This window comes from Bos mutus, chromosome 11 (assembly GCF_027580195.1).
Source record: "Bos mutus isolate GX-2022 chromosome 11, NWIPB_WYAK_1.1, whole genome shotgun sequence".
NCBI lineage: Eukaryota > Metazoa > Chordata > Mammalia > Artiodactyla > Bovidae > Bos > Bos mutus.
This window is the reverse complement of record NC_091627.1, coordinates 67,876,484-67,896,374: the sequence shown is the minus strand read 5'-3', so window position 1 is coordinate 67,896,374 and position 19,891 is coordinate 67,876,484. Positions and strand designations below refer to the sequence as shown.

At 43.2% G+C, this 19,891-nt stretch overlaps 1 protein-coding gene across 9 annotated transcripts in view; it reads left to right on the top strand.

Annotated features, from left to right (window-relative positions):
• The window catches only part of CCDC85A (coiled-coil domain containing 85A), a 226,241-nt gene that overhangs the window by 3,558 nt on the left and 202,792 nt on the right, over positions 1 to 19,891 (top strand). For 6 of the 9 annotated variants that reach the window (XM_070379543.1, XM_070379539.1, XM_070379544.1 and 3 more), the window contains exon 2: positions 5,293 to 6,247. In XM_070379543.1, coding sequence (XP_070235644.1) covers positions 5,293 to 6,247 — 955 coding nt within the window. Of the gene's footprint in view, positions 1 to 5,292; positions 6,252 to 19,891 lie in introns of all 9 variants that reach the window. The other 3 variants (XR_011466072.1, XR_011466073.1, XR_011466074.1) reach the window with 1 other exon arrangement.

Sequence of the window (19,891 nt, the reverse complement as noted above, 5' to 3'; positions counted from 1 at the left end):
TAGTGCAGGGTGGAGCAGTGGAAAGTGAAAGGTTTGGGGCCCTGATAATTTGGGTAGCATGGGCAAATAACTCACCTTCTTGAGCTTTTGTTTTTTTCATCTGCTAAATGGGTATATTATTTCTGCATGAAGTTTGATGAAGATTAAATGATACACAGATGAAGAAACCCAGTGAGGTTCAATACCTTTCTTAAGGTCACACAGATATGAAATGATCCAAGTAAGCTGATTTTTTTTCTTTTGGCTGGTTGACGTTCTCTGGTTGGGATGCGTCTTCCTAAAAGGGGTTCGAGAAAGGAGATTCTGGTTAGGGTGCTGATGTTGAAAGGGATGAATTCCTAAGAACCACATTCCTGCTCTCTGAACATGTACCAGCACTCACATGGCTCTGGCCTAGAATTTTGGCAGGGGAGGTTGGGGGCAACTGAATCTCTATGGATTTATCTGCAACACATTAATTTTCCTCCTTGCTCTCCAACACACTAATTCCCCATTCTGCAATGATGGAAAAACAACAAAATAATTCTTTAACCTCAGTTATAGCACTTGAGGGGTTTCCCTGATGGTGCAGTGGTGAAGAATCTACCTGCCAGTGTAGAAGATGCAGGTTCAGTCGCTGAGTTGGGAAGATCCCCTGGCAACCCACTCCAGTGTTCTTGCCTGGAAAATACCATGGACAGAGGAGTCTGGCGGGCTACAGTTCATGGGATCACAAGAAAGTCAGACATAACTCAGTGACTGAGTGCACGCACACACACACGCAGTGCTCAAGAGCCCTAGGTATGAAATTTGGGATGATGTGAATTTCAAGTGATTATACATTTAGTCTTTTAAAAAGCCCACTTTAGACAAATGGGTAACATCTAGTGGCCTGTTGCAATGTTAAAAAAAATACTGTTTTGAAAAAGCAAACCCAAGTCTTAAAGAGACAGATTTGAAAAAACTAGCTCACAAGGTTATTATCAAGCTGGTTGCTTAGCTATTCATTAGAAGGCAAAGGAAATAGCTAAAAATTAGAGAGGACATAATATTTGCAAGAACCCAGGTGGCGCTAGTGGTAAAGAACCCACCTGCTAATGCAGGAGACATAAGAGATGCAGGTTTGATCCCTGGGTTGGGCAGACCCCCTGGAGGAGGGTATGGCAACCCACTGCAGTATTCTTGCCTGGAAAATACCATGGACAGAGGAGCCCGGTGGGCTACAGTCCATGGGGTTGCAAAGAGTCAGACATGACTGAAGCGAGTTAGCACGCATGCAATGAAAAAAAGGAATAGTAAATAAATGAAATAAAAAAAAGGGGATACTGATAAAACTGAATGAGGCAATACCTATCCCTTCAACCTCAACTAGAATTCTGACACTTGAGCAACACAGGTTTGAATTGCTCAGGTCCACTTTTATAGGGATATTTTCATGAGTGAATACTGCAGGGCTATGATCTGCCATTGGTTGAATCTGTGATTGTGTATCTGGTGTGTATAGGGCCAACTATAAGTTTCATAGCTTTTCAACTTGGCCAGATGTCAGCACCCCTAGCCCCCAGCTTGTTCAGGGGTCACATGTATATATTTCACTCCATTTGGGAAGCAACCCATGGTGGCACAAGTCCTGTTTACTTCCCAGTTCTGGAGAAAACAGGAATAGTTGTAGGATAGTCAAAAGGTAATATTTTCACATGGGGATTCAGATGAAGAAGAACATGACTTGAACTTTCTGTGAAATACCAGAATTAAGCTAAATGTGCAAGAATTTTTGAAGCTGCGAAAGATTGATTTTGTTTAGCATTATTTTCTTAGAATATCCACAGCTTCTGATTTTCCATAAGGCACCCGTGTCAAGGGATAATTTATTCTCTTATTACTATAGGCTCCAACACAGCAGGAGCCAGCAGAAAACAATAAGAAGCCTTTTGTCAGCAGCTAGAGCTGTGTCTTGTTTGGATCACTTGCCTAGGGCTTTAAAGGGTTGGTCGCTCCATCAACACCTATTAAGCATTCACTGTGTGCAGTGCACCAAGTCAGATGAATCAAATATGCAAAGAAAGACACTGAAATGGATTCTTGCCCTCCAGAAGCCATCTACATTAGAAAAGAAAAAAAAATGATGCCCAATGAGTGCTCTAAGGAGTGTTTCCCACAGGCAGTGAGCAGTGAGTAGAAATCCACTCATTCGTTCTTTCAGACCTGGTGCTCCTGCATACCCGGTGCTCTTCTAGGGCTGGTGGAGTCCTAGAAGTGCAAGCTCTCCTCTTAGGCAAATTCACAGACAGGACAAGGTAGTTTTTTCTAGTTGGAAATTTAGACCTAATCAGGGTTCCTAGTTGGCTGGTTCATAATTAGAGGGGTCTAAAGGTAGAAAGGCAGGAGAAAGCCTTTCAGGCCTGGTCCAAGGGTTTCTTCATTTTCCCTGGCAAAGGGAAGGTGATGGAGGCAGGAGAGATGTCACCTGCAGGGAGAGTGTTTGAAGATCAGTCTGGCCAGGGAGAGCTTGAATTGGAATGACTGAGGGAAGTTAGAGGCTGGGCAGATCAAGGCTGGGAGACCTGGGGATGCTTTTGGAGACAGCAGGCCTGAGGTCAGAGGTGGCACTGAGAAGCGGAAGAACTGGATGGGCATTAGACACAAGGAAACAGAGCCATTGGTAATGCTAGGAGTTAGAATCAAGTTGGAAACTAAGCTGCACTGATCCTCTTTCTCAGGCCTTGAGAATCACTCCTGCCTTAGGCCTCATGACTGCCAGGAGGTGCCAGGCATGGTTGGTAGATGTTTTATGGTTTACTTTCTAGTCAATATCAAGGAAAGTGTTGAAATCAGTCTGAGTTTGAGAGAATCAGGTCCCCTCTCTGAGTGCCTCTAGTTCTGGGTCGTCTGACAGTCACAAGACCAGAGGTTTTCAAGCTTTGTGAAGCAAGGGAAATCTTAGGTAGCTGCCCCCTTTCACCCCCTCCAAAGGATGATGCTGCAAGAAACAGCTACCCCTTTTACTCTGTGTGAATGGAGACTAAATGGGGATTTCACAATTAATTCTGAATTCCTTGATTTCAGGTATCCACAGTGGGGGTGCTGTGTGTGGGATACACAGAGGTGAAAGGAATAGATGGGTCTCCATTCTCATGCCTCTGGTCCTGTGAAGGAGGAGACTTGACCAATAGTCACACTCAACCATGTGTGATTAGAAGTTGTAAAAAGCCCAACAGGGGGGCCGTTGAAGGGGTCCAGCATAGAAGAGGACTTCCTTTAGCCTGAGTGAAAGGGGGAAGGGCTCATCCCTTGGGCCTGAGACCCGCCAGCATGGGTGGGGCTCAGTGTGTGATGGGAAGGAACGGTCTCACTTTGTGCACTGCCTCCAAGGGTAGCAGCCGCTGTTATCTCCCTCTACCTAGACTGTGGAGCCTCCTAGCTGGTCTTCCAGCTTTCACCTTATCCTGTCTCCCTCACTTCAAGTCCCTCCCTCCTTCCATCCCCCAGCAAACTTTTCTGCACAGAACACTGGTGATTCTGTATAGAATGAATCACATCATGTCAATCCTTGAGCCTCAGCTCATCGACAGTCCAGAATTTTCCTGTGGCTCCTGTGGCCCACATTACCTAGCCTTGGCACCCACCCACTTGGACGTCGCCTCCCAGACCTCCTTCCTCACTCTGCCCCTCTTGCTCATTCCGCTTTAGGTTCACGAGCCTTGCTGCAGCTTGAGCCACACTCGTCTCAGGGCTTTTACACTGGCCTTTCTCGCTTTCAACAAATGTTTGCTCCTTGATTTCTCCCAGGACTTTGCTCAAATGTTTTCCTTCTCTGCAGAGGTGCTTTCTCTTTATAGATAGTATTTTTTCACCTGCTTTAGTCTTTTTCCCAGCACTTTTTACTATATGACATTACGTTCTATACTTTTTGCTAGTCTTTCCCACCAAAATGAAAGCCATAGGAAGGTCAAGGTCCTTCAAGGTCAAGGTCCACAGTCAATGTCCTTGCTGTGTCCACTGATCTCTCCCTAGCACCTGGACTAATACCTTGCACATAATAGATGTTTACTAAATATTCATGAAGGAATCACCATTCATGCTGGAGAAGTAGGCCAGTTAAGAGGACTGGGAGCCTTTTGAGACTTAGAGGATTTTGTACTTTATCCTAAGGGCAGTGAGACCCTTTTAAGGGTTTGAAGTATGGGAGTGACAAGGTAAGTTTCAGAGGTAGAGTTCAGGAGATGTGTTTGGCTTGCAAATGGGAGGTGAAGGAGAAGGAGGTGCCAGGCACAACTACAAATTCTTATGAAGAGAAACAGGATGGGTGGAGGTGGCATGTGCTGAGAGGTGTGATTTGGGGAGGGGAGTCTGGATATAACACAAAAGCTTGAGTTTCCATGAGATGCCTGGGAGACCTGTGGCGGTTGGGGGTGGCAATAAGGGGCTGGATGTGCAGGATTGAAGTGCCACCAGAGGGCAATTATGCTGCTCCCTAGTGAGGGATCAGGGCTGCGCATCCCATGTCATGGGCTGAACACCAAGGCTCTGTTTCTTGTTTTCGGTGATGAAAAGTCTGCCGCTTCAGAGCTTTTAAGTCTTTCGCAGGTCACAAGTAGCCATCTTTCTTTCTTGAAGGTGAAGCAGGGACCCTTGTCTTTTTTTTTTCTTTTTCTTTTTTACCGATTTCCTGTTAATGAACTGGCTGCTCCCTCAAGAGTGACTGGATGACCTTGGACAGGTGAAGCTTTTCGAGGTCCAGTTTCCCATTCTGTAAAAGACCCATGATAACCATTATCCCCTGAGGGTTTGGTGAGAAGTAGATGAGATAATGCAAGTAAAACATAGGGCAGGGAGCATAATCGATACCCATTGTTTTTATTTTTATGGATAGCTAGGCATCTTTTGGAGAAGGCAATGTCAACCCACTCCAGTACTCTTGCCTGGAAAATCCCATGGACGGAGGGGCCTGGTGGGCTGCAGTCCATGGGGTCGCTAGGAGTAGGACACAACTGAGTGACTTCACTTTCACTTTTCCCTTTCATGCATTGGAGAAGGAAATGGCAACCCACTCCAGTGTTCTTGCCTGGAGAATCCCAGGGATGGGGGAGCCTGGTGGGCTGCTGTCTATGGGGTCGCACAGAGTCAGACACGACTGAAGCGACTTAGCAGCAGCAGCAGGCATCTTTAGCTTGCTCTCACCTTTTCACTTCCTCCCCTAACATCACAGAGAATTCACCCATTCCAGACTCCCAGTTCCCAGGAGGTCTGAGCCTAGTGCCCCGGCCCATACACAATTATTCCTCCCTTGAATGGCTGTGTGTCTCTTTTCAGGATATTAACCAGAAACTCCAGGAGGACAACCAGGAGCTGAGGGACCTCTGCTGTTTCCTGGATGATGACCGGCAGAAGGGCAAGAGGGTGTCCCGGGAGTGGCAGAGACTGGGCCGGTATACGGCGGGGGTGATGCACAAGGAAGTGGCCTTATACCTGCAGAAGCTGAAGGAGCTGGAGGTGAAGCAGGAGGAGGTGGTGAAGGAGAACATGGAGCTCAAGGAGCTGTGTGTGCTGCTGGACGAGGAGAAGGGCCCGGGCTGCGCGGGCAGCCGTTGCTCCATCGACAGCCAGGCCAGCCTGTGCCAGCTCTCCGCCACCACAGCACCCTACGTGCGGGACGTGGGCGACGGCAGCAGTACTTCGAGCACCGGCAGCACCGACAGCCCCGACCATAAGCACCACGCGAGCGGCAGCAGCCCTGAGCACCTGCAGAAACCCAGGGCGGAGGGCAGCCCGGAACATTCCAAGCACGGGAGTGCCAGCCCCGAGCATCTGCAGAAAGCTAGGGCCTCCGGGACCCCAGATCACCCCAAAGCTCTCAAAGGCCCCAGCCCTGAGCACCACAAACCCTTGTGCAAGGGCAGTCCAGAACAGCAGAGGCACCCACACGCAGGGAACAGCCCGGAAACGCTGCCCAAGCACGTGCTGAGCGGGAGCCCCGAACACTTCCAGAAGCACAGGCCCGGCGGCAGCCCCGAGCACACCAGGCACAGCGGAGGGAGCCCCGAGCATCTGCAGAAACACGCCCTCGGTGGGAGCCTGGAGCACCTCCCCAGGGTCAGGGGCACCAGCCCCGAGCACCTCAAACAGCATTTCGGAGGGAGCCCTGATCACAAACACGTGGGTGGAGGCGGCGGCGGCAGCGGCAGCAGCAGCAGGGAGGGCACCCTCCGAAGGCAGGCGCAAGAAGATGCGTCAGCCCATCACCGGAATGTCTACAGTGGCATGAACGGTGGGTCAGTACGTGCTGCGGAGCTGGGGCAACTCTGTAGACAGTTAAGATGATGAAAGGCTTGCCAGCCACGTAAGAAAGTGCAGGTGCCAGCAGTCGCTGGCCTGGAGGTGTGTGGGGAAGGGCAGCATATATTTGCCCCCAAATTATGATGCGTGTTACTCCCCCTCCATTTGTCCTCGTTTTATGCATTTATCAGGTAGCCTGGAGAATGCTGGGGAGGAGGGGGCAGGGGAAGGAGAGGAAAACAATAATTCTGTGGGACCCTGAGTGGTTAGGGTGAGATGTCGGTCATTGAAGATAAAAATAGAACCAATCTAAGATTTCTGTATCTTGAACATTTTCCTAGTTGTGTATAGTTTCCTACCGGGCTCTGCTGAAACAGGTGACCAAAGCTTTTTGAATCCAGTTAACAGCTTTTATGTGCAGGAAGAAATAAGTATTTATTATGAAAAACAATAACACTAAAAAAGAACTAGGGCATCCTTAAATGGCTTGAAACTGGGTTGCCAGGCGCCTGTAAACATGCCTTACTTTACCTTGAGAATGTTTTGCACTGTGTTGGGGACTTTAACAGGAATCTGTGACTTTTCTTTCCATCTGGAGTGCATCAAATGATTTCCTTCCCAGTTCAGTCAAAACCCACCCGATCCTCTCACCAAAGTCCCTCAAAACGTATTCTGAGTAGCATGCTCTTTTACATTGTGAGTCGTCTTTCTGGTTATTTAAATGTTCCTTTAAAATGTACAGATGTGTTTGGACATTCTTTTGCTTTCCAAAGCATAACAGCCACTACATTTGCTGAAGCACCCCTAAACCTGACTCCAAACCTTTTGGAAGAGGTTTAATTTTCTGCATCTTGGTTCTGAAACCACTTTGAACTCTAGAGAAAATAGTTTTCTGTTTTAAAAAAAAAATCCTCACAGTTCTTTTATGTTACATGTGGCTGAGTTAGAACTAAAATGACAGGTTTTGTGGAGTTTTTGCATCCAAAAAATTTCAGTATCTGAGGTTTTTCACTTTATTTGAAAGCTGCCCCAGAGTCTGTGTGCAGTCAGCTCTGAGCAGTGGTCGAGGGCACTCATTTTAGCAATGACACAAGGGGGTAAATTTTCAATATTATACTTGGGGATTTACCTGTTGGATTTCATTTCATCCTAATCTCATAGTGCTGAAGATTGACTCCTGAAGCTTGGCTTCTAATACATTCAATATTTTAAGCACAGATTTGGAACTGGAAAGAGCAGGAAAGGGCGGATGCCGTTGCTTTCTCAGTTGTGTGTGCTGGGAGGTGGAAGCCAGGAGAAGCCAGTTCACTGCTGCGTCGAGGCCACTGCCTGGCTGGCGGGGCTTTTCCTTTGCTGATGCGCCCTCCCTTGCACTTGCTCTTTCCTGGGGAGGTGCAGGAGCGGCCTGATTGCAGGGCAGCCTCAGCTGTGTAGTTCTCACAAGCGATGAAATTCTTTTAAGAAGATATTTTGGTTGTGTTGCTATCACAGGATGTATATATCACCAGCCATGAAACTTGACTTTGGGGGTAATGGGTTAATGGGAAGGTAAAGTTGATGACTTCCATTTCTTGATTATTTTTTAACTAGCATGACAAGTAAATGTGCACACTATTTTGAGGAAATTTTGTATCTTGAACCCAAATAAAGATTACTTAAGGGCGGGTGGTTCACTTACAAAACAATTCTTCTTGCAAAAGAAATTATTTAAATAAAGAACTTCTCTAATTAATGTACGATTTAACTTACCAGAAGAGATTTTAGGTGCAGTTTTTAAGCAATTTGTGCTAAGTAAGGTCTGTCTCTAGATTGAGAGGACATTACATCATGGAATCTTATTGCCTGAGTTCAGACAAATTTCACAGGAAAATTATTTTAAAAAATTTATTTTAATTTAGTTAAAAATTTGATGTAACATAGATGTAGTCTTTAGAATGAAACCATAGCTTCTTGTTTACTTCAGGTTTTCTCTTTCAAAAGTGACAAATATTCTGACAGTTGATATCCTCACCAAAGTGTATTTGTAGTCCATTTGCATTGCATTTTTATTTCAATAATTAATTGGAAAATGAAGAGGCACGATGAGATGTTTATGGATCATCAGCCTGGAAACTTGGGCACTGGTAGCCTGTGTTTATCCTGCTGTTGCAAATTAATTTTTTATATGGATGGTAAGACATGACTTTTCAAATTTTTAAATCCCCACACACTTTGGTTGAATTACTGGTTTATAAACAGATAGGAATCAAGAGCGAGGTAAATCCCAAATTGCAAATTTGCTGAGTCATTTACAGAGCCCTTCAGTGTGGGGTTGGAGTGATGGGTGTTTTGGATGAGCACTTAAATGTTTTTGCTTGAACACAAAGCAGGTGAAAGTTGTGAGGGAGTCATCTTGTGTGATTTGGCAGGTGTAGCAGCATTCCCGACTTACGGGTCTACCGGTAAGCCATCCCTAGTTGTGACGATCATATCTCCAGATGGCTGTCAAATGTTCCTGGGGTAGCAAGATGGCAAAATTGCCCCTGGTTCAAAATCACTGCTTTCGAGCAGTGTTTTTCAGTTTGGCTGCTGGTTAAAATCACTGGGCTGACTTTGTAAAAACACTGGTGCATGGACTCCACGTTCTGATGAACATTGATTTGTTCTGGCACTGTCCTGTGGGCACATTATAAAAAAGAACCGTTCAGGTGATTCTAATAAGCAGACCAGGTGGAAGCCCCTAGCCAAGGTGCGTGGTTGTTGGATAAGATAGGTTGGTGTGAGTGAAGCTCTTAAACACCTAGGCAGCCTGGGAAGAAGGAAGTTCTTTCCTTTGCTGAACTCCAGAACTGAGAGGACTGATCACAGCAGCTACTGAAAACCTGCACCCCTCACAACCCCAGCCCAAGGCTATCTTTGGGGGTATGGGTTGAAAATTTGAGTTTTTGGTGGGTGGGATTATTAGGTTAGTTTGGGGAAGTTCTGACATACGAATCATTTAAGGCTACTTTTTAAAGCCTTCAAATCAAGATAAAGAAGCATGGGGGTTTCTAACTTATTTCCAGTGGCTGCTTACGGTGCTTGTATATCACGTGGCATCTGCCATCCTAATGGCTTTTTCCCACAAGAGAACCCCGCATTTCAGATCTCTCAGTTTATAGGTTTTACCTTGAGTTTTAAGATTGCTTCTAATTCTCTGTTGAGGTTACTAATGAGTAGATGAAAGATGCTGATAACACAAAAATGGCTTTGTTAGGAATGAGATAACCTGTGTGTGGAAGAGCACAGCAGGGTTTCTCTGAACAAGGTTGACTGTGAGTTCAATAGTGGTACATTACAGCATGACTGATCGCTCTCATCCATCTTTTATTTTTGCTTAGAAAAAGTCAGACCATCACTTATGAATGCATTGGACAATAGAAATTGACTGTCTCTTGGGAGAAAAATGTCAGCAGTTACAGAAATACTACAGAACTGATTTTTAACTGAGGTTCTCTGAGTATAATTTCTATTGTGTGAGCTGACACAGAGATGGTTAAAGACATGGATAATAGTTTTTAATCTTCAAGCTTCAGTATGGTAATTTGGTAGCCTTATATACACTTTGATAGGTTATCAATTTTAAGACATTTTGAAAAATATAATTGATTATACTCTACCTGTTTATTCAAAGCATATTGCATTTATCATAAGAATAAATTTGATTTAATGACATCAGTCATTTCAATTCAATTGCTCAGTCATGTCTGACTCTTTGCAACCCCATGGACCATAGCACGCCAAGCCTCCCTGCCCATCACCAAATCCCAGAGTCCACCCAAACCCATGTCCATCGAGTTGGTGATGCCATCCAACCATCTCATCCTCTGTTGTCCCCTTCTCCTCCTGCCCTCAATCTTTCCCAGCATCAGGGTCTTTTCCAATGAGGCAGCTCTTTGCATCAGGTGGCAAAAGTATTGGAGTTTCAGCTTCAGCATCAGTCCTTCCAATGAACACCCAGGACTGATCTCCTTTAGGATGGACTGGTTGGATCTCCTTGTAGTCCAAGGGATTCTCAAGAGTCTTCTCCAACACCACAGTTGAAAAGCATTAATTCTTTGGCATTCAGCTTTCTTTATAGTCCAACTCTCACACCCATACATGACTACTGGAAAAACCATAGCTTTGACTAGACAGACCTTTGTTGGCAAAGTAATGTCTCTGCTTTTCAATACGCTATGTTGGTCATAACTTTCCTTCCAAGGAGTAAGTGTCTTTTAGTTTCATGGCTGCAATCACCATCTGCAGTGATTTTGGAGCCCAGAAAAATAAAGTCTGACACTGTTTCCACTGTTTCCCCCATCTATTTCCCATAAAGTGATGGGACCAGATGCCATGATCTTCGTTTTCTGAATGTTGAGCTTTAAGCCAACTTTTTCACTCTCCACTTTCACTTTCATCAAGAGGCTTTTTAGTTCCTCTTCACTTTCTTCCATAAGGGTGGCGTCATCTGCATATCTGAGGTTATTGATATTTCTCCCGGCAATCTTGATTCTAGCTTGTGCTTCATCCAGCCCAGCATTTCTCATGATGTATTCTGCATATAAGTTAAATAAACAGGGTAACAGTATACAGCCTTGATGTACTCCTTTTCCTGTTTGGAACCAGTCTGTTGTTCCATGTCCAGTTCTAACCGTTGCTTCCTGACCTGCATACAAATTTCTCAAGAGGCAGATCAGGTGGTCTGGTATTCCCATCTCTTTCAGAATTTTCCGCAGTTTATTGTGATCCACGCAGTCAAAGGCTTTGGCATAGTCAATAAAGCAGAAATAGATGTTTTTCTGGAACTCTCTTGCTGTTTCCATGATCCAGCGGATGTTAGCAATTTGATCTCTGGTTCCTCTGCCTTTTCTAAAACCAGCTTGAACATCAGGAAGTTCATGGTTCACGTATTGCTGAAGCCTGACTTGGAGAATTTTGAGCATTACTTTACTAGCATGTGAAATGAGTGCAATTGTGTGGTAGTTTGAGCATTCTTTGGCATTGCCTTTCTTTGGGATTGGAATGAAAACTGACCTTTTCCAGTCCTGTGGCCACTGCTAAGTTTTCCATATTTGCTGGCATATTGAGTGCAGCACTTTCACGGTGTCGTCTTTCAGGATTTGAAATAGATCAACTGGAATTCCATCACCTCCACTAGCTTTGTTCGTAGTGATGCTTCCTAAGGCCCACTTGACTTCACATTCCAGGATGTCTGGCTCTAGGTGAGTGATCACACCATCGTGATTATCTGGGTTGTGAAGCTCTTTTTGGTACTGGTCTTCTGTGTATTCTTGCCATCTCTTCTTAATATCTTCTGCTTCTGTTAGGTCCATACCATTTCTGTCCTTTATCGAGCCCATCTTTGCATGAAATGTTCCCTTGGTATCTCTAATTTTCTTGAAGAGATCTCTAGTCTTTCCCATTTTATTGTGTTGCTTTATTTCTTTGTATTGATCGCTGAGGAAGGCTTTCTTATCCTTGCTATTCTTTGGAACTCTGCATTCAGATGCTTATATCTTTCCTTTTCTCCTTTGCTTTTCACTTCCCCGGCTTTTCACAGCTATTTGTAAGGCCTCCTCAGACAGCCATTTTGCTTTTTAGTATTTCTTTTTCTTGGGGATGGTCTTGATTTCTGTCTCCTGTATAATGTCACAAACCTCCATTCATAGTTCATCAGGCACTCTGTCTATCAGATCTAGTCCCTTAAATCTGTTTCTCACTTCCACGGTATAGTCATAAGGGATTTGATTTCGGTCATACCTGAATGGTCTAGTGTTTTCTCCACTGTCTTCAATTTAAGTCTGAACTTGGCAATAAGGAGTTCATGATCTGAGCCACAGTCAGCTCCTGGTCTTGTTTTTGCTGACTGTATAGAGCTTCTCTATCTTTGGCTGCAAAGAATAAATCAGTCTGATTTCGGTGTTGACCATCTGGTGATGTCCATGTGTAGAGTCTTCTCTTGTGTGGTTGGAAGAGGGTGTTTGCTGTGACCAGTGCATTCTCTTGGCAAAACTCCTATTAGTCTTTGCCCTGCTTCATTCCGTATTCCAAGGCCAAATTTGCCTATTACTCCAGGTGTTTCTTGACTTCCTACTTTTGCATTCCAGTCCCCTATAATGAAAAGGACATCTTTTTTGGGTGTTAGTTCTATTTAATGACATAGAATGCTTAATATTGGAAATATAGTTTAAGATATTGCAAAATATCTGCGGGGCAAACTATTATTGGAAAACCTAGATGGCTTACAGAGGTAATTTCTAGTAGAATGTAAGGTTTTCAGCTGCACTGGCAATAATAGCACCAAGCTATAAACATTCTTGAAATCTTGGGGACCATTTTAATCTTCTAAAGAGATTATCTATATCATCTATATGCTCTATATGTATGTGTGTGTATATATATATATATTTCAGTAACTTTAATATTATGTCTAAATAATGCCAGCCATTCAGCTGATTGATTCTGTTTAGCATACATCTTCAAATGCATTTGGGTTCAGTCACGTAAGCTATGAAGCTGAAGACAAATTACTTTCAGCTGATCATGGTCATGCTCTTTAGACCTAGTTGAAATCAATTAAACATTTGTAGTTTGGGGTCCATGGCAACTTTTCAGAAGATATGCACAGTAGGAAAATACCCTTGAGTTAGTAATGCTTTTATCTTTTTAAATGAAATGATTCAGAAAAAGCCTAACTTACAACAAAATTACGGTGACTATTCCATTTCATCTGAGAAGTCATCTTCACAAGTGTCAAATGAATAAGAATGATTGCTGTAAGGCTCTACATTTACTCATAGTAATGGTAGATTACTCTGGAGACATCAGTGTGGGGATCATATTAGTTAAGCTCCACTGCTCAAAAGTAAGAATGTGAAGGCAAACCTTGCAAAAACTGAAAAAAAAAAAGTTTTGCTTGTATAGTACCACTGGGCTAGTGTGTGCTGAAGTCTCCTGGAGGAGGGCGTGAGAACCCACTCCAGTATTCTTGCCTGGAGAATCTCATGGACTGAGGAGCCTGTGTGTCTCCAGAGGTGGCTACAGTCCATAAGGTCGAAGAGTTGGGCGTGCCTGAAGCGACTTAGCATGTACACACGTGCTGAAGTCTATGGCCCTAGACTCTGAAATTACTCGTTTTAGCCACTTCTGATATTTAGAAACTCTGAAGCTAGATAGAGCTGTGGGTCCCTATGTTAGATGGCTCATTTTTATTTGTTTTCCAATATCTACTTTTAATAGATTTTCAGTCACTCTAGTACCAGCATGGTGTCAGCAGTATTCCTTGTTGCCCTTACCTGGCCTGATTTTAACTCATGTCCTTGCTGTTTCTAAATTCTGCTCTGCTCTAATGGTTTTCATACCTTGGGAAAATGGATAACCACACTGATTAGAAAGAACTGTGTTGAAAACAAGAGTAAGTGACCTTGAAGTATCCTTCTGTGAGTAAAGTGCATGGGCTTTAGTGCATGATCCATGTGTCATGCATTTATCAGTTATTTGGGCTGAAAAAGTAAGTTTTTGCTTGTTTTCTGGGTCTTGACTGTGTTTCAGATAATAGTGTTTCTGTAATACAGGGGTGCCCCTACCCTTCAAAAATTTGCTCTATTGAAGACCTACCTTAGTACCTGTTTTCGCTAACCTAAAGAAATCTAAAGAGGATATTCAATTTTATGGAAAAGTGAAAAGCAAAAATGGCTTTCAGGGTTGGTTTGGCAGTGAGCCTCTGGAGACCCAGTGGACACCCCAGTGGTGAGGGCGGCACCCCCAAGCTCCTTCCCCAGGAAGCACACTCAGCGTCAGGCCTCCGTAGCTTTGCACTGTGCCTGTGAGCATCCGTGCTTTACCTCGATTTGCTTTGTGCATCTGTTAGCAAGCTGTGTCTGAGGTAATTGCTGCTTCACTTTTCGCCATTTCAGCTTACAAACAGTTTCATAGGAACGCTCATTTTTTTTCTGATAGCAGGAGAACCTGTTAGCAACTCAGCAATTTTTGCTCCTTGGGTACTACAGAACAACCAGGTTGCTCTTAATACTACTTTAATGCATAGTGTTTATGACAAGCTTTGTGAACATTTGAAGAAAAACACTTATTTTGAACTCGATCCTGGGAAATATTAAAAGTTTCATTTTATGAAATGGGCTGATTCTTCAAGAGTTCTAGGAAATTTGTGATTCAACATCAAGAGTAGACCATGGGACACTTGAGAAATCAGATGTGTGAAATCTCAGCTCTAATTTCTGTCTCTAATCTGCAAGAGAGTGAGGTTCAAGTTACTGCTGCTCCTGACATAAATTGCCTTCTCTTTTAGAGTGCCATTTGAGAGTTTCCAATAGAAAGAGTGGCTGCTCTTTCAGAGAGTGGAGATCCTTGAGCAGCAGAGTGGCAGAAGAGGTGTTTAGAGAGGAGAAAAGAGCAGAAGAATAGCAGCTTGTTTCATTGTCCTTATAAAGGCAATGCTGGTTTGTCCTCCTTAAGGAAGAACAATGGCCAAGTTATTCACACCACTGAGTTGTTTACAGTCTTCATGTGCCAAAGAGTTAAATGTATTGCAGCGCTAACATACTTGAATCATTATGGAAGGGTGCACAAAGTCTTGGGAGTTCATCTTGGCCCTGGTTTGAAATTAGGCACACATTCAATTATAAATAGATGAAAGTATGGGGAGTGATATTTTTTAGTTTTTTCCTTCTTCAGATCCTTAGTTTTGTAGGCCTCCCATGGGCTTTTCTATAAGACGGTATATGTAAAAGAGAAAGCTTGGGTTTGATGATTGCTCTAAGTTTCTGTTTCAATTATTTGCTTTTCTCTCTCTCGTGTGCACACTACATTGAGTGTTCTTATATGCACTTTTCATCAAACATTAAATGCTTTGTATTTGAAAATACTGAATGACTCCTTCCATTTTCAGCTACATAAAGGAAAGTAACTACTTAAATTTAAAAATCTCACAGGCAAGATAATTATATCACCATTTTTGCTTGCTGCTGTGGTTGAGGGATAGAATGTTTTGGTTACCTTTCGATGACCAAAATTTTGAAGATGGTTTCTGATTCCTGAGTTGGTTTCTCTAGTCAGACATGTTCATTGCTATGTTAAACTCAGAATTTTGTCTTCTAGTCTTGATTATAAAGGAAACTGAAAGGCTCTCTCATCTTTCTTCCAATTATTGAGGGGGGCATCTTTTGGCTTTTAGGGGTGACCCTGATCTGGCTGATGTGCAGCTGCAGCTTCCTGAGTGTCCATAAATGCCTCTTGTTTTAGAAATGTTAAGTGTGAATTGCATTTGGGAGCATAGATACATGTGTTCGTACGTATTTATTTTATTTGGTTAATTGAGAATGTCTATTTCACTGCTAAACAATTAGGACACTATCTGATAACACTTGGAGCTGTAAGTTCAGTTCAGTTGCTCAGTCATGTCCGACACTTTGCAACCCCATGGACTGCGGCACACTACCAGTCTTCCCTGTCCATCACCAACTCCCGGAGCTTGCTCAAACTCATGTCCATCAAGTCCATTGAGCTCCCACTTGATGGAGCTGTAAAGTCCTCTCCATTTCATGCATTTCTGATTGAGAAAATTGACTTTCAGAGATGTTCAGTGAGTTGTTCAAGGCCAATTGCCAGTTAGTAGAGAACTAGAATCCTGTTGACTCCAGGGCAAAGCATCACTTTTATAAAGATATTTAATCCTCCAGACTTTGAAGGTGCTTGATGTAGGGGTAGTGTTAACAAAGATGCTAAATAGAATAGGAAACCAGTCTTCCTGTATTCCTGTTGGAAATTCCAGAAAACCAGCGAATTGCAATGATGAGTGAGACAGGGTGGATGTCAGTAGACTTGGGCCTAGAGAAGTTACAGAGGAGACCTGGAGATGCAGAAGGGGAGCTGGGATCACTTGCCTTTGATTCAGTTAAATGGGGTGAACTGTTCACAGCTGGGTGAACACGTCTTGAAATGCATCCCTAGTAGAAGGAATATTCCTGCTCTTTGCTTGAGAGACCAACGGCCTTCTTGCTCTTCTTCCTCACACATGGACTTATCCCATCCCAGGACCACATTCCTCCAGATCAATAGTCTTGTGAAAATGGGCTGACGTTAGTCCTGTCCTCACACATCTGATTGTCTTCACAGCCAAAGGGCTTTGTTTGGAGAAGTGTCAGCTTCTGGACCACAAGAAACAGAAGGAAAGACCAGGAGCAAGGGGTTAGACCAGATGGCAACACCAACTGCTCTCAAGGAATTGTGTTTTTAATAACTCTGCTTACTGCAAACAAAACTAATTAAGCCTGTTTTTCTGATTTATGCTACTGTCGGCAGAAGTAAAGTACACTTTCATTACACTTTTGGTGTCATTTAAAAGGTCAGGATACCTGAGTTGCAAATTTCTGTTCCAAGCAGCCTGGTCTGTTGAACTACTCTTGAGAATTCAAATGAACTATGCTTGTTAATTCAGCATCTCTTCAATTTTTCCTAAACAGCAAGTGCCAGTTCACCTGTTCACCTACACAGTGTGATATAACCCTGACAGACAAGTCACTTAGTCGTATCTGTAGGTGATGGATTCCTAGTGACTCACAGGAAAGTGATGTAAAAGTCAACTTACAGGAAAGAAGGGGACAGAATGAAATTACTGGACAAAGGCTGAGTGAGGGGGTGCCTTGAGGAATGTCGAAAGATCTACCTATTTGGTGGTGCCCCTTGTTGCTGATGGGCAGCAGTCTTATGTGATAGGCAAGGTCAGCTGCCTCAGTGTTACAGGACCCAACCAGAATTGACCTGGTTATGGAGCTGTATGGGAGGGAAGGGGGACTGGCTGAATTTAGCTGTTTATTGTATATAGAGGGCACTTTGGAAGAGAATACATTTACAATTATGATCAATTAGAGGTCTAGAAATAAACGTTATTCATGTGGTTTGTCATGAATAGCTTCCTCATTGTAGTGATTTTCATGAGAAACTGTTAGGAATCAAGAAACAGGCTTGAAAATTGCTTGATTTTATAGTTTCCCTTTAGCTCTTAAACAGAGAGCAATACTTAGTCCTTCTTACTCTTACACTATATGCCATATGGTTTTCACCCTAAACTACTTTTGACTTTTTCCTGTTGCAATCTCAAAATTGTCTACTTGGGTTTTATTGGCCTAGCACATAAATCTATCTGTGATGGAAACATTGTTCTTGCTAGAGTCTGACTAGCCATGTATACAGTAGGCATTTATTTAAAAAAGAGCACTAGGTTACTACTATTATACCTATTCACAAAACATAGCTAGGTATTTTTACATTTGTAGGTATAGGTGGAATTTCACATTTTAAAGGAATATGTAGATCAGTTCAGTTCAGTCTCACAGTTGTGTCAGACTCTTTGCGACCCCATGGACTGCAGCATGCCAGGCCTCCATGTCCATCACCAACTCCCAGAGCTTACCCAAACTCATGTCCATTGAGTCGGTGATGCCATCCAACCATCTCATCCTCTGTCGTCCCCTTCTCCTGCCTTCAATCTTTCCCAGCATCAGTGTCTTTTCAAATGAGTCAGTTCTTCCCATCAGGTGGCCAAAGTATTGGAGTTTCAACTTCAGCATCAGTCCTTCCAATGAATATTCAGAACTGGATTTCCTTTAGGATGGACTGGTTGGATCTCCTTTCTGTCCAAGGGAATCTCAAGAGTCTTCTCCAACACCACAGTTCAAAACCGTCAGTTCTTCGGTGCTCAGCTTCTTTATACTCCAACTCTCACATCCATATATGACTACTGGAAAAATCATAGCTTTGACTAGATTGACCTTTTTTGGCAAAGTAATGTCTCTGCTTTTTAAAATGCTGTCTAGGTCAGTCATAATTCTTCTACCAAGGAGCAAGCGTCTTTTAATTTCATGGCTATAGTCACCATCTGCAGTGATTTTTGGAGCCCCCCAAAATAAAGTCTGTCACTGTTTCTACTGTTTCCCCATTTATTTGCCAGGAAGTGATGGGACCAGATGCCATGATCTTCGTTTTCTGAATGTTGAGCTTTAAGCCAACTTTTTCACTCTCCTCTTTCGTTTTCATCAAGAGGCTCTTTAGTTCTTTGCTTTCTGTTGTAAGGGTGGTGTCATCTGCATATCTGAGATTATTGATATTTCTCCTGGCAATCTTGATTCCAGCTTGTATTTCATCCAGCCCAGCATTTCTCATGGTGTACTCTGCATAGAAGTTAAGTAAGCAGGGTGACAGTATATAGCCTTGACCTACACCTTTCCCAATTTGGAACCAGTCTGTTGTTCCATGTCCAGTTCTAAATTGCTTCTTGGCCTGCATACAGATTTCTCAGGAGGCAGCTCAGGTGGTCTGGTAGGCCCATCTCTTTCAGAATTTTCTACAGTTTATTGTGATCCACACAGTCAAAGGCTTTGGCATAATCAATAAAGCAGAAACAGATGTTTTTCTGGAACTCTCTTGCTTTTTCGATGATCCGTTGGATGTTGGCAATTTGATCTCTGGTTCCTCTGGCCTTCCTAAAACCAGCTTGAACAGTTCATGTACTGTTGAAGGCTGGCTTGGAGAATTTTGAGCATTACTTTACCTGCAATTGTGCAGTAGTTTGAGCATTCTTTGGCATTGCCTTTCTTTGGGATTGGAATGAAAACTGACCTATTCCAATCCTGTGGCCAATGCTGCGTTTTCCAAATTTGCTGACATAGAATGCAGCACTTTCACATCATCATCTTTTAGGATTTGAAATAGCTCAACTGGAATTCCATCACATCCACTAGCTTTGTTTGTAGTGATGCTTCCTAAGGTTCACTTGACTTCAGATTCCAGGATGTCTGGCTCTAGGTGTGTGATCACACCATCGTGATTATCTGGGTCGTGAAGATCTCTTTTGTATAGTTCTTCTGTGTATTCTTGCCACCTCTTCTTAATATCTTCTGCTTCTGTTAGATCCATACCATTTCTGTCCTTTATTGTGCCCATCTTTGCATGAAAAGTTCCCTTGGTATCTCTAAGTTTCTTGAAGAGATCTCTATTCTATTAACCTTTGCCCTGCTTCATTCTGTACTCCTAGACCAAATTTGCCTGTCACTCTGGATATCTCTTGACTTCCTACTTTTGCATTCCAGTCCCCTATAATGAAAAGAACATCTTTTTTGAGTGTTAGTTCTAGAAGGTCTTGTAGGTCTTCATAGAACCTTTCAACTTCAGCTTCTTCAGGATTACTGGTTGGGGCATAGACTTGGATTACTGTGATATTGAATGGTTTGCCTTGGAAATGAACAGAGATCATTATGTTTTTTAGATTGCATCCAAGTACTGCATTTTGGACTCTTTTGTTGACTATGATGTCTACTCTATTTCTTCTAAGGGATTCTTGCCCACAGTAGTAGATATAACGGTCATCTGAGTTGAATTCACCCATTCCAGCCCATTGTAGTTTGCTCTTGCCATCTCCTGTTTGTCCAATTTGCCTTGATTCATGAACCTAACATATTGGCCAGTAGCATATTGGGCACAACTGACGTGGGGGGTTCATCTTTCAGTGTCCTATCTTTTTGCCTTTTCATATTGTTCATGGGGTTCTCAAGGCATGAATACTGAAGTGGTTTGCCATTCCCTTCTCCAGAGGACCACGTTTTGTCAGAACTCTCCACTA